This window comes from Hibiscus syriacus, unplaced genomic scaffold (genome assembly GCF_006381635.1).
Source record: "Hibiscus syriacus cultivar Baekdansim isolate YM2019G1 unplaced genomic scaffold, ASM638163v2 tig00009009_pilon, whole genome shotgun sequence".
NCBI classification, from domain to species: domain Eukaryota; kingdom Viridiplantae; phylum Streptophyta; class Magnoliopsida; order Malvales; family Malvaceae; genus Hibiscus; species Hibiscus syriacus.
The window spans coordinates 359,363-374,136 of record NW_024062181.1 but is presented as its reverse complement, the minus strand read 5'-3'; the positions used below and the strand labels follow the sequence as shown (position 1 = coordinate 374,136).

The 14,774-nt window shown below is 38.9% G+C and overlaps 1 protein-coding gene and 1 long non-coding RNA gene across 2 annotated transcripts in view; both read right to left on the bottom strand.

Moving 5' to 3' along the window:
- Window positions 1-14,774, bottom strand: part of LOC120202748 (TMV resistance protein N-like) — a 70,969-nt gene that overhangs the window by 52,391 nt on the left and 3,804 nt on the right. The window contains exons 3-7 of the mRNA XM_039203129.1: window positions 14,116-14,179; window positions 11,559-11,701; window positions 11,375-11,415; window positions 10,810-11,050; window positions 9,819-10,721 (exon numbers count right to left, since the gene is read on the bottom strand). Coding sequence (XP_039059060.1) covers window positions 9,819-10,721; window positions 10,810-11,050; window positions 11,375-11,415; window positions 11,559-11,701; window positions 14,116-14,179 — 1,392 coding nt within the window. The remainder of the gene's footprint in view (window positions 1-9,818; window positions 10,722-10,809; window positions 11,051-11,374; window positions 11,416-11,558; window positions 11,702-14,115; window positions 14,180-14,774) is intronic.
- On the bottom strand, window positions 914-6,840 carry LOC120202858. The gene is made up of 3 exons (XR_005523757.1): window positions 6,784-6,840; window positions 1,067-1,185; window positions 914-989 (listed from the first exon to the last, which is right to left on the bottom strand). It is a non-coding gene; the product is annotated as an uncharacterized LOC120202858 (long non-coding RNA).

The window sequence follows — 14,774 nt, the reverse complement described above, 5'->3', positions numbered from 1 at the left end:
AAATTTGCAATTAAATTTCGAAGCTACTTCACAACTCACTGTGTAGAAATCATAAAAGAAAGATGCCCAGCATCTACCGTGGTTTCCCTAATAATACAATGATGGTGAATTACAAAACAGCAAAAGCAAAGCAAATCTAATTAGCTTCACCTTTGATATCAGATTAATGATTCAATTTGTGGTTCTTCCCGGAATTGTAGTATTGTAGATTTAAAAACAATAATGTATTGCCATACTCACTGCCATCGTCTTCTACTTTGCTCCGGTCAAAGAAAATGTCACCACCATCAGCATCCTCCTCCTAGGGAAACATGAACTTATGATCGCATTGGGGCCATTGAATACACATTTGAGAAAATTAGAAATGATTCTAATGATTTGATTTTAATTGAATTTATATTTTTCTTTGAATTATGATTGAATATATTTGGCAAAAATTATTGGATCAGAAAAAATATCATTGAAATATCATGTTCGTGAAACATAGTAAAAGAAAGCCTACCAAGTTTTGATCCTTTCATTGACTGCATTGCCCGCTTGGCATCATCGGGACATTCGAAGTTCACAAAGCCGAAACCTCTCGAGGCACCATTTTCATCCCTTGCTACAGCCAGGGAGGCAATTTTCCCTTGTAAAATATACAGATTTGTATATTTAACATCAGGACTTGGCAAAATCCTGTCACACGTTTTCATAAATTTCCCAACAAATCTGGGACCAAAGAGACAAATTAAACTTCTGATTCATTAGCAGATAAGTGAAACGAAAAATATTTTAAAGGAAAATTCATATTACACTTGTTTATCACCAATCATGTTGTTATCAAGCTTCTTAATAGCAGCAGTTGCAGATTCTTCAGTTTCAAATTGAACAAATCTATAACATTTGCTTTTCCCATCCTCAAATGTTGTAGCTTTGCAGGATATTACATTCCCAAACCTCTGAAACAACTCTTGCAACCCCACACTATCGATTGATTCACTTAGATTCTGAAAAGAAAAGTACAATAAATCCAATGGATTTCAGATTATATCAGTTAAAAGAACAAAAAGGGTTTGTTTTGTACCTTGACAAACACGTTTCCAACTCCACTCTTTCTTGCATCAGGATCTCGAAGTGACCATGCCACCCTAATCATTTTCCCATGAATCGAACTGTGATTCATCTTCTCCATTGCATAATGTGCTGGTCATATCATAGCAGAGAAACATGAACATACATAAAAGTTAACTCAAAAAGACTGAATTTTCTTAAATTAATTTTGTCGAACACTCTCAGAACATATTGAAAGATCAAACACGAAACATAAATCAAACAAAAAGCAGTGAATATATTGAAAAAATTATTAAAAAAAAATCAAATCTTACGCACCATTGATGCAGGGGGATCCGAGACAGATGATGTTGAGCTGTCAGATTGCACCTTGATGGCGCTGAGATACCATGTGGCCTTTTTTCAACCTCAAATTCTGCCGTCTTCCCCTCCGAATCACTAGAATTAGATATTTTTTACTATTTATGGTAATATTTCGATTGTCAATTAGGAAGTCAACTTAAATCCGATTTAGGCCGGATTTTTTGGAGATTGCTTATTTTATTTCGAATTTCAATTTAGAGTGATTTTCGGGATTTTGCTATTTTTGGCAAAATTCGAATAAAGACGATTTTTGGCTATAATAGTCCGGCTTGTGGACCGATTTTGGAATTGTTTGATTTGATAATATTTTATTCAACCCTAGAGACTTTTTTTCTCTGGATTTTTTTGGGCGAATTTCCTCTTGTGAATCATCTGTTGGAGCGCTTGCAGGATAATCACTATTATGTCTGGCGTCAGTTGGTATAAGAGCTTCAACATCTTCCTAGGAAATTTCACCAGTTTCAATGGCTGGAGGTCGTGGTCGTGGTCGTCATGAGCAGGTTCCGAATGAGGAAGCCCAACGCCGTGATCGCAACGTTCAGGATGTGATGATTGCGGATTTACAGAGGCAAGTCGCAGAATTAACCCAGCGCCTGGCAGCGTAGGATTTCGAGGATCGTGAGGCCTCTGATCACGATATCAATTCCGCTTTCGAAAACCCATATCACAATCGTGCTCTATTCCGGGAACACCGTGGTCGGGAAGAGCGTCATGGAGACCTCGGTTTTCAGGTCGATCTCCCTGAGTTTTCTGGTACGTTACAGGCTGAGGGATTCATGGATTGGATTAATGAAGTAGAGCGTATTTTTGAATATAAGGAAGTCCCTGATCGTGTGAAAGTGAAACTGATCGCCATCAAACTCAAGGGCAGAGCATCTGCGTGGTGGGAACAGTTGCGACGTTCACGAGAAAGATAGGGCAAGGCCAAGATCATTGATTGGGAGAAGATGAAGAAGAAGATGAAGGGTCACTTCTTTCCCTTCGGCTACACGCAAACCTTGTTTCAGCGACTTCATGCGTTGAGGCAGGCGCACGATCAGTCGATGATTACATGGAGGAGTTTTACCAATTGGTCGCCCGAAACGATTTATCTGAGACGGAGGAGCAAATGGTGGCGTGGTATTTGGGGGGTTTACACCAGCCCTTACAAGATGTCCTCAGCCTTCATTCACTGTGGAGTGTTTCGGAAGCTTACCAGCGTGCACTTGCTGTTGAAAAACAGCAAAACAGGAGACAAGTGATCAGGAACGATCACAACAGTCGACCAGTTCGTCCTCAGGATTCTCGTCCTGCTCAACAGCCACCGCAGGGTAATTCTAACCCTACTATTAGATGTTTTCGTTGTGGTGAACAAGGGCATAGGGCGATTGATTGCAGGAAGCCTGCTAGTCAAAAGGGCAAAAATTTGTTGATTGAGGAAAACGCGGAAGACGAGACTGAGGAGATTGGCGAACCCGTGTATGACGATAATGAGACTGATGATGTGCTGTATGGAGATGGTCATGATACTCTGGTCGTTCGCAAGAGTCTACTTACTCCCAAGGGTAATTCAGGGGACGATTGGTTGAGAATCAATATTTTCCACACGACCTGCACAATTGCAGATAAAGTCTGCAAAATGATCATTGACAGCGGCAGTTGTGAGAATGTAGTGTCTGAGGAGGTTGTCCAAAAATTGCAGTTGAAGACGGACCGTCATCCTAAGCCATACAAGCTGTCATGGCTAAATAAAGACAGTGAGGTAACAGTTGATTGGCGATGCCTCGTGTCTTTTTCAATTGGTAGAAAATATTTTGATAATGCCTGGTGTGATGTTGTGTCTATGGATGCGTGTCATCTATTGTTGGGTCGACCCTGGCAGTATGATCGTAGTGTCATTCATGATGGACGGAAGAATACATATTCCCTTAGCATCAAGGGAAAAAAGATTGTGTTAGCACCCCGGCGGGAATGACTCACTCCTACCCCAGTAACCCATAATACTACTCTGCTTTCTATGTCCAGGTTTTTAGATGAGATTGAGCATGGCGACGTGGTCTATGCCTTACTACCTTGCGAGAACAATGCAGTAGACGTGGATGCAGATTTACCAGTAGAAGTGCAGCGGCTGCTAGCAGAATTCTCTAACTTGATGCCAGAGGATCTTCCTCCTAGGCTACCACCTATGAGGGATATTCAACATCAAATTGACCTTGTTCCTAGGTCAAGTTTGCCAAATCAACCAGCATATCGCCTCAGTCCCAAAGAGGCTGAAGAGTTGCAGCGACAGGTGGAAGAGTTGTTGGAGAGGGGCTATATCCGAGAGAGTATGAGCCCATGTGCAGTCCCTGCTCTGCTAGTGCCAAAGAAAGATGGTTCTTGGCGTATGTGTGTTGACAGCCGAGCGATCAACAAAATTACAGTTAAGTACCGGTTTTCAATTCCCCGTCTAGATGATATGTTGGATCAACTATCTGGTTCTAAGGTCTTCTCAAAAATTGACCTTAAAAGTGGTTACCACCAAATCAGAATAAGACCTGGAGATGAGTGGAAGACGGCGTTTAAAACGCCACAAGGGTTGTATGAGTGGATGGTCATGCCTTTCGGGCTATCCAATGCGCCCAGTACGTTCATGAGATTTATGCATCAGGTCTTGCGGCCTTTTATGGGGAAATTTGTTATAGTTTACTTCGATGATATCCTCGTTTATAGTCTGACATTGACTTCACACTTCGATCACCTCCGTGCTATTTTTGAGATGCTAAAATCGGAGTGCTTGTTTGTCAATCAAAAGAAGTGTTCTTTTTTCACTACTTCTGTGACTTTTCTTGGTTTTGTTGTGTCTACTGATGGTGTTCATGTAGATCAGTCAAAGGTAGATGCAGTCTTGGAGTGGCCCAGACCAAAGACCTTACATGACATTCGAAGTTTCCATGGCTTGGCGTCTTTTTACCGCCGATTCATTAGAAATTTCAGTACTCTGATCGCCCCTATCACAGAGTGCCTCAAAGGGGGGGGCGTGATTTCCAGTGGTCTGAGGAGGCAGAGGCCAGTTTTCAACTGGTCAAGCAGAAGATGACCGAGGCTCCAGTTTTGGCACTTCCAGATTTTGACAAAGTGTTCGAGGTAAATTGTGATACATCTGGCGTTGGCATTGGTGGTGTTCTGAGTCAGACAGGTCGTCTGGTTGCTTTTTTCAGTGAAAAACTACCGGGATCAAAGAAAAATTATTCCACTTATGATCTGGAGTTCTATGCCATAGTTCAGTCCCTGAAGCATTGGCGTCACTACCTAGTACAGAACGAGTTTATTCTGTTTACCGATCATGAGGCCTTGAAGTACATCAATGGACAACACAAGCTGAGTAGACGTCATGCCAAGTGGGTGGCATACTTGCAAGAATTCACTTTTACGCTGAGGCACCAAGCAGGGAGTTTGAACCGCGTCGCAGATGCCCTGAGCCGTCGTACCTTACTTCTCACCACCATGAGTACTAAAGTTGCAGGCTTTGAGACGTTCACAGATATGTATGCAGCTGATACTTCCTTTGGAATGATATTTCAGGAGGTAACTGAGGGTCACCGTCATGATTTTGTTTTGCATAATGGGTATCTGTTTTGTGGATTACAGTTGTGCATTCCAGATTGTTCATTGAGGCAGCAAATTATAAGTGAACTCCATAATGAGGGACACTTTGGCCGAGATAAGACCTTGGCCCTTATCTCTTCTGACTTTTATTGGCCCAATTTGACTAGTGATGTGGCCCATTATGTGGACCGTTGTTATGTGTGCCAGCGATCTAAGGGAGTTCTCACCAATGCGGGCTTGTACACTCCCTTACCTGTTTCTGAAGCTCCTTGGTTCGATGTCAGCATGGATTTTGTACTAGGCTTACCCCGCACCCAAAGGGCCTCGGATTCTATCTTTGTTGTGGTTGACAGGTTTTCCAAGATGGCTCATTTTGTAGCTTGCAGAAAGACTATGGATGCTGACCGGATTGCCCATCTCTATTTCAAGGAGATTGTGCGTTTACATGGTGTTCCTCGATCCATCACTTCATATCGTGATACTAAGTTCATCAGTCATTTCTGGAAGAGCCTGTGGGGGAAACTGGGAACGCAGTTGAATTTCAGTAGCGCCTACCACCCCCAGACGGATGGCCAGACCGAGGTGGTGAACCGAAGTTTGGGAAACCTCTTCAGGTGTTTGGCAGGAACAAAGCCGAAGCAGTGGGATTTGGCATTGCCTCAGGCATAATTTGCCTACAACAGATCAAAAAACAGAACCATAGTTTTAAGCCCATTTGAGATTATCTATGGTCAGAACCCATCCGGGGTGCTGGACTTAGCCCCTATTCCACGTATAGGTCATTTCAGTCCTAAAACAGATGAGATGCCAATTATCTTCAAAGTATCCATGAGCAGGTGAAACAAACCATTCATGAGAGCAATACCAAGTACAAGACTCGGGTCGACAATCATCGTCGTCAGGTACTTTTTGATGTTGGTGATTTTGTTTGGGCTATATTAACTCGTGATAGTTTTCTTGTTGGTGAGTATAATAAGGATTGGAAGATTGGACCTTGTGAGGTCGTGCAGAAGATCAATGATAATGCTTACAGGTTGCGCCTTCCCAACCACTTGAAGACTTCTGATGTCTTTAATGTGAAGCACCTGAGTCATTGTTTTGTGGATTCTGATGACACTACTCTGAACTCGAGGACGAGTTCTTTCTAACCCGGGGTGACTGATGCAGGGGGATCCGAGATAGATGATGCTGAGCTGTCAGATTGCACCTTGATGGCGCTGAGATACCATGAATTGGCAGATCAGCGTAAAGGCGGGAATTGATTGTGACATGTTCCTCATTGGGGTCGTTTTGAGCATGTTTCAGTCTTTTGGCCATAACTTTGGCTACAGGTGTCAGAATCGCGCATAAGACCCCAATCCAAAAAGCTCTTTTCAATGCGCACGCTCTCCACATGAGCTACGCTCCATGTGGCTTTTTTTGCAACCTCAAATTCTGCCGTCTTCCCCTCCGAATCACTAGAATTAGATATTTTTTTCTATTTATGGTAATATTTCGATTGTCAATTACGAAGTCAATTTAAATCCGATTTAGGCCGGATTTTTTGGAGATTGCTTATTTTATTTCGAATTTCAATTTAGAGTTATTTTCAGGATTTTTCTATTTTTGGCAAAATTCGAATAAAGACGATTTTTGGCTATAATAGTCCGGCTTGTGGACTGATTTTGGCATTGTTTGATTTGATAATATTTTATTAAACCCTAGAGACTTTTTTTCTCTGGATTTTTTTGGGCGAATTTCCTCTTGTGAATCATCTGTTGGAGCGCTTGTAGGATAATCACTATTCTGTCTGGCGTCAACCATCCTCGAGAGAACTGAAGTTAACATAGCCATAACAAAGAGACCTTCCCGTGGATGAATCTCCACAAACACGGACAAAGGATATTCCTTTGAACGAATTGAAAGCATCGAAGAGTGTCCCGTCAGTGATATTGGTATGCAAATCCCCGACGTACAACGAAACCATCAACGCCGTTAACGTCACCGCCGTTGGAACCGCCATTGATCCTCCTCCCGGAACTATTACCTCAGCAATGATTCACTGAATTTCAAAATCGAAAGCCAATGGTTTCCAGTGGAAAAATTGAGACTTTTCTAGAAAACAGTGTTACGATTTTTGAATTTGATTTCTTTTGCGTTACTTGGAGACTGTGAATAACGAAGAGAAAGTCCAGGGTGTTTTCTTGCATGGGACATTCAATGGTAAGGAATGTAATAATAATAACAGCCATGTTACGTTACCTTACGCGCCTTTTTAGAGCGTGACCGCTACTTTCTTTTCATTTCATTATTATTGGGTAAAATATATCATAGGTCACTGAACTATACGTACATGATCTTTTTGGGTTATTTAACTTTCAAAATAGTTATTAAATTTTATTAAATTATTACGAAATATCAAAAATTTACACTTATTATAATTTTTTAGTGATCATTTGGTAATGATTTAACGAATTTAATATCTCTTTCATAACTTTTAAAAGTTAAATGATTGAAACAATCCTCGAACATAGTTTAGAATAAAAAATCATTATCTTATTATAGAAGAAAAAACTTACCTTATTTATTAACGATAATGTTTCTAAATTGAATTATTTGTATCACGCGTCTTCAAATTATAATTCTCGGTTTAAATTGATTTTTAAACTTTTAAAATATTTCAATTTAATCTTTAAATTATGATTCTCATTCTAAATTAGTCATCAAATTTTTAAATATTCCAATTGCTTAGAATATTTCTGGCTCTCATGTTGAAACTAAAGTCGCTCTACTGTAAAGTGGAGGAGCGAAAACTCAAATTGCATAGAGGTCAGGGAAGGAAAAGCAAAGACAACCGCATGGAAGCAAACTGGAACTAGGCCTTCATTCGGCTCGTAAGCATCAGGAATGTCATCCACAAATTATGACCATCATTCTAAACTGGTCCTCAAACTTTTAGATCTTCTAATTTCATTCCCAAATTCATCCAAATATGTAATTAATTTTAACCATAATTTAACCTATTTTTTTCAAATATGAAATTAATTTTATTAGCATGGGATGTGATCAACGTATACCAATAGTTTGAGATGATATTGAATATTTAAAGGTTGGGGACCAATTTAGAATGAGGATTATAGTTTGAAAATGAAATTGAAATATTCAAAATTTTAAGAACTAATTTAAAATGATAGTCATAGTTTAGGGATGAAATTAAAATATTTAAAAACTTGGAAATCAATTTAAAATAAAGGTTATAATTTGAGGATGTGTAATACAATTAACTTTTTTAAATGTTCGAACCAAGCGACCTCAGTGGTCATGTGTGTAAGCGTTCATTGTCAAATGATTGAGACTTTTTGAGCATATACTATCTTATATTCATCCTATCAAATAAATAATATACTTGAAATTTATTTATATAGAAAGGAAATTTATAATATTTTTACATAAAAATATATATTTTTAAAAATAACCCAAAATCTTTGCTCCCATTTGCATTTTAACCCCAAAATCACTAGCTTGAGAAGATATAGACTCACACACAATAAAAATTAATGACACGAATCAAGTGACCTCAGTAGTTAAAATGATACTTGTCATTCACAGAGGTCTCAGGTTCGAACATGATATCTGCACTAGTTAAAATATCAAGTATTTTACAATTAAGATACTCGATTAATTGATTGTTACAATTAAGTCATCCAATTAATTGATTGTTACAACCAAATCATGTATTACCATATTGACTATCATTGGTTGTCGTATACACGATGATTGATGAACTCCAAATTTCTCCATAGGATTCACCTCAATCTTCTCGTTCAATTAATCAGATTAGATTCTCGAGAATCTCGTAAAAGTCATGAAATCTCCTTAAAAGTTTCTGACTTCTTGAATCTCAAAATACACCGTCCACCTTCATACGACCTTCGTCATCCAAAAGTACCAAAATAAAAATTAAAAAAAATGTAAAATTTTGATAATTACATAAAAGGTAACTAATTTTAAAAATATATATATCCTAAAATATTGAAAATGTTTGGATAGGATTGACCCTAACTAATGCTTCTTCCCCGGTCGGCCCATCATAAAATTGAAAATCTTTTCCATCCTTTTTGGCTGTGACCCGGCCTCTGTCTCTTCGTAAACATTACGTTTTCGCTTTACAAGGGGACCATTAGCTATTGATCCACTTACAGCGGAGTCTTCATTGTTATCTTCCAAATCTTTCTCGTACAGTATTCGAATCCCACATTTCTTCACCTTAACACTTGGGTGACAGTCATCGGATTTGACTGATAACTGAAGTTCACCGAATTCTTTATTTGACCAATCCGATGATGAATTCTCGGTTTCACTTTCACCACATTTATCCTCCAAGGAAAATGGATATAATTTCTCATGCGAAAAATAACAGAAATAAATGTGATCCTTTATTATGGGCTCGTTGTATTCTTCAGAAAAAATCCAGGCGCACCCTGTGACACGTCGAGGATTTCTACTTCGACAAACAGATCCATCAGAACCTTCTTTTCTGGAATTCCTATGATGGATAACAGCTTCACATGTGAGTTCCTCATTCCTTGAAGCATCATCGTTGACAAAAATGCAGCAGAAAACAACTCCGATCCATTGACTATCATTCTGAATATTGTTAGGCAGTGGTATCTTGATTGAAGAGTCAACTGTTTGATGGCTGAACCATTTTGGTATTTCACCTCCAGGTAAAACACCATCAGAACTTTTTTTTAAATATGGAACTCGCTGCAAAATAAAACTTATGTTGCTTGGTAACTAAGTATATAATTCTTTAAAAACGAGATTCTGTAAATACGAAAGAATGATAAATCGACCTTAAGATGGAATTTCAGCATTGTTATTGCATTGATATTCTCAACCAATCTGTAGCAGTGAAGGACAGAAAACTGTGTCCAATCCGGTGCATTGCAAACCTTTGATGGAGCTGCAAATAATTCTCGAGAAGCACCAGGTATAGGAAACGATTTAAGCTCCCTGCAATTTGACAATCCAAGATATTGAAGCCTGGAATGTCCACTACCAATCACAGGTATGCTGATGAAACTGTTGCCGCCAAGGTCAAGTTTTTCCAGAGAGGATAAACAAGAAATATCACTAGGAATATCTCCATCATGTAAATTGCAGTTCCTTAGTTTCAGCTCTCTTAATGATCTCAAACCTGACAATGAATGTAACATCAGAGGCACAGACTCTATCCTTTGGAATACCTGGAAAAGAGAAGTTAGATTTGGTCCTAACTTAGAAGATGGTCCCTTGAGCCTATTCAAAGACAAAACTTTAAGATTTTTAAGTTGAAAAATGAAGGATGGTGGTTTTGCTATGGCTGTTTCACTTAAGTCGAGCTCTTCCAACAACTCTACTTGCTGCAAATTCTCTGGCAAATTTTCAACTTTATAACAGCCCGAAAGATCGAGAGATTTTAGACATTTACACCCACCTATGCTCCTTGGGAGACTAATAAGGTTTCTACAATCTTTTAGGATTAATGTTTCAAGAGATTCTATTCCAATTTTGGTTGGAAGATTCCTAAGACTTCTGCAGCTTCTTAAATTCAGAAGTTTAAGCCTCGAAAGAACTCCGACTGATGGATGAACATCTACTATTCTTGTACAACCTTCCAATATCAAAATTTCCAGATTTGGGGCTGTTGTAAAGTCTGGTGTCTTGATCAGGTTTTCGGACCCTTTGAGGTTGAGCACATTCAACTTATACAGGGGCTGCTGAAAATAATAAAAAATTAGAGAAGATTTAGTTAATATTCCTAAAATAAGTTAAAAAACAATGATCATATGAATTAGTTCTTACTATATTTCCCCTCCATAGTTGTTCAATGCGACTGTATGGTAGCAGAAGTGCAACCAGGTTGTCTGGTTGGAACCTTGGAGGTAAGAATCTTAAAGGATATCCCATCCAATCTAAGAGCCGTAACTCATTAGGAAGATATTTGAGTTCATCACAATTTGAGAGGCAAAGGACTTTGAGCAATCTCAAATTTTTCATCTTCGAGATAGCATTAACATTCAAATTGAGCATCTTGTTGGATATCCTGATAACCAAGGGTAAAACAACGAAAACTCAGTTCAAATTTGAAAATATCCCAAAGTATTCCATACCTAAAAGCAAGGCTGCTCCAACACTTAATTTATCTATGCTCCGTCAAACCCTCGTATCCCACACATCCGAATAGAAACATAGAAATGATTCTTCTAGGATTTTCAAAATAAATTAGAAAAATTAAAAGTATAGTGAGTAAAATAAGAAAGAGAGTTTGACTCAACGAGGAACTGAATGATAGAATAAAACTTTAAGGGTCACTTTCGACCGAATATGAAATTTACACATGGGTGCATGTTTATGTACGTCTTCCTACCTTTTATTGTCAATGATCATGCCTTCAATCACTTCCGTAGCCTAAAAACATTCAAAAGTAAGATATAAGAAACACAAAATAAAATGAGGCAATTTCTGTGATAAAACTTGTGAAAAATTACATTGTGTGTATCATTTCTGTCTTTAACATTAATATAATATGCAATTTCCCTGGAATGACTTACAGTGTTTTTCGTTAGCACATGATATACATCCTTTTCCTCCCACAATCTACAACGTTTTCCAGGCTCCTCAATAGATTTTTCCCGAACAATTTTTCTTCCCATTTCTTGTAGTAAGTTATGCATCCACAATTTGTTATTTTCGTCTGTTGGGGAAAACGGGTTATTTCTCACACGAATGTAGTTTTAAAATGACCTAAAATGTCAAGATTAAAACCACCAAAGGTTGCACAGCGGATAAATCTGTCAAACTATTGAATATTAAAACACAATGAAAAAGAACCGAATAAAAAACCATAAAGGAGAGAACACACCAAATTTACGAGGTTCTACGAGAATATCGTCTACTCCTCGGGCACCACACCGGATGATAACTTCACTATATCGCCAATATTACAACAAATGGAATTATTTGGAATTCCCAAAGTGGGAGAATGAAGAATACAAGAGGAAGAGAGAACTTATTTTTGGGATGATTTCTAATGGAAATACTTAGGCCTATTTATAGTTGAGTTTCAAGAACAATATGTTCAAAGTTTGGCCACCTACCAAAGAATTTTCCAATGTGTACAAGTTAGCCACCAAATATGAAATTCACATGTTCAAAGTTTGGCCACCAACCAAGATGAAATTTCCAATAAGTTGGCCACCAACCAAGATGAAATTTCCAACTTGTCAACTTAATTTCTAGACAAATCTAACAAATCTCCACCTTGGCTTGAAATTACCAAGCCTACTCAACTTCTTCAACTCCCCAAATTTGTAGTGCCTCTAATTGCGCTCACAAGCGCCACACACCCGAAGGTGTTCATACTTTCAGGATGTTAATCAAGTTCAAACAATGATTGAACTTGATTACTGTTACCACCTTGGTCATCATATCTGCAGGATTTTCTGATGTCGTAATTTTCTGAAGTAGAATCTTTCCTTCTTCAAAGATCTCCCGCACAAAGTGATACCTCACGTCGATATGCTTAGTCCTTGAATGGTAGACTTGATTTTTCGCTAAGTGAATAGCACTCTGACTGTCACAATAGAGACTAATGTGACTTTGAACAACTCCCAAGTCTTCCATCAGCCCGTTAAGCCAAATTGCTTCCTTTACAGCCTCTGAAACTGCCATGTATTCTGCCTCTGTAGTAGACAAGGCCACCGTAGATTGCAATGTAGACTTCCAACTTACTGGGGCTTTAGCAAGAGTAAACAAATACCCAGTAGTTGATCGACGCTTATCCAAATCACCAGCATAATCGGAATCAACATATCCAACCATACACTGACCAAGTGCTTCATCCTGTTCAAAAACTAAACCAACATCCACAGTTTGTTGGAGATACCGTAGAATCCATTTCACAGCTTGCCAATGTCCTTCTCCAGGATCATGCATGTACCTGCTCACAACTCCAACTGCTTGTGAAATGTCAGGACGCGTACACACCATTGCATACATCAAGCTCCCAACTGCATTAGCATATGGAACTTTTGCCATATACACTCGTTCTACGTTAGTTTTAGGAGATAATTGAGAACTAAGTTTCAAATGAGAAGCCAATGGGATACTTACATGTTTGGTATTTTCATTCATGCCAAAACATTGTAATACCTTTCTCAGATACTGCTTCTGTGTTAAACAAAGCTTCCCTCTCTGTCTATCTCTGCTTATCTCCATACCAAGAATCTTCTTGGCCTCACCTAGATCTTTCATCTCAAACTCTTGATTCAACTGAGCCTTTAATTTGTCTATCTCCTTTTGACTCTTCGAAGCGATCAATATATCGTCAACGTACAAGAGAAGATAAATGAAAGATCCATCTTTGAGCTTTTGCAAATACACACAATGATCATATTTGCTTCTAGTATACTTTTGCCTCCTCATAAAGCTATCAAATCGCTTCTACCACTGCCTCGGAGATTGCTTCAATCCATATAGCGATTTGTTAAGCTTACAAACCCATTTCTCACAACCACCATCTTTGTATCCTTCTGGCTATGTCATATAGATCTCCTCTTCTAAATCACCGTGCAAGAAAGCCGTCTTTACATCAAGTTGAGCTAGCTCCAAATTCAACTGTGCTACCAAGGCCAACAATATTCTAATGGAGGAATGCTTCACAACAGGGGAAAATACTTCATTGTAGTCGATTCCCTCCTTTTGAGCGTAGCCTTTAGCTATCAACCGTGCCTTGTAGCGAACATCTTTCTTGTTATGAGATCCATATTTCTTTACAAATACCCACTTGCATCCAATGGCTCTTTTACCTTTCGGTAATTGTGCCAGTTTCCAAGTGTCGTTCTTTTGGAGAGATTGCATTTCTTCATCCATGGCACTTTTCCACTTATCACTTTCCAAGCTTTGTATTGCTTCTTGGTAAGTGATAGGGATATCATCATCAACAACTGGAAGAGCATAGGCCACCATATCAACAAATCGAGCAGGTCTACGAATTTCTCTCCTTGGCCTTGTAACTGCAAGTGTTTCTGGTGTCTCCAATGGTTCTTGGGTTTGAACATCTTCATCTTCTGATTCTTCTATTGGAGTTGAAGAATCAACTGCATCAACTTCTAGGATCATCATCTGCTGAAACTCCACCTGTTTTGTTGTATGCTCCACCTGCAGCGGAGTACTACTTGTTTGGACAGCTTCACTTATTACCTTCTTTACTAGGGCAGATTCATCAAAGGTAACATCTCTACTACAAATTATCTTCTTGGTGTCTAAACACCAAAGGCGGAATCCCTTCACTCCATGGGTGATTCCCATAAAGAGATCCTTCTTTGCTCTCGGATCAAGCTTGGATTCCTTCACATGATAATAAGCAGTGGATCCAAATACATGTAAGGAATCATAATCAGTAGCAGGTTTTCCAGACCATACCTCCAATGGTGTTTTTCCTCCTATCGTTGATGACGGCAGACAATTAATGAGATTGCCAGTATATGTCACAGCCTCAGCCCAAAATGCCTTGCCTAACCCAGCATTAGACAACATACATCGAACTTTCTCCAATAGTGTTCGATTCATACGCTCTGCCAACCCATTCTGTTGTGGTGTATGTCTAACAGTGAAGTGTCGAACAATACCATACTCATGGCAAACGTCAAAGAATGGGTCACTTTTATATTCCCCTCCATTGTCCGTCCTAAGACGTTTGATCTTTCTACCAGTCTGGTTCTCGATCATATTTTTCCATTTCAGGAAAATTTGAAGCACTTCATCTT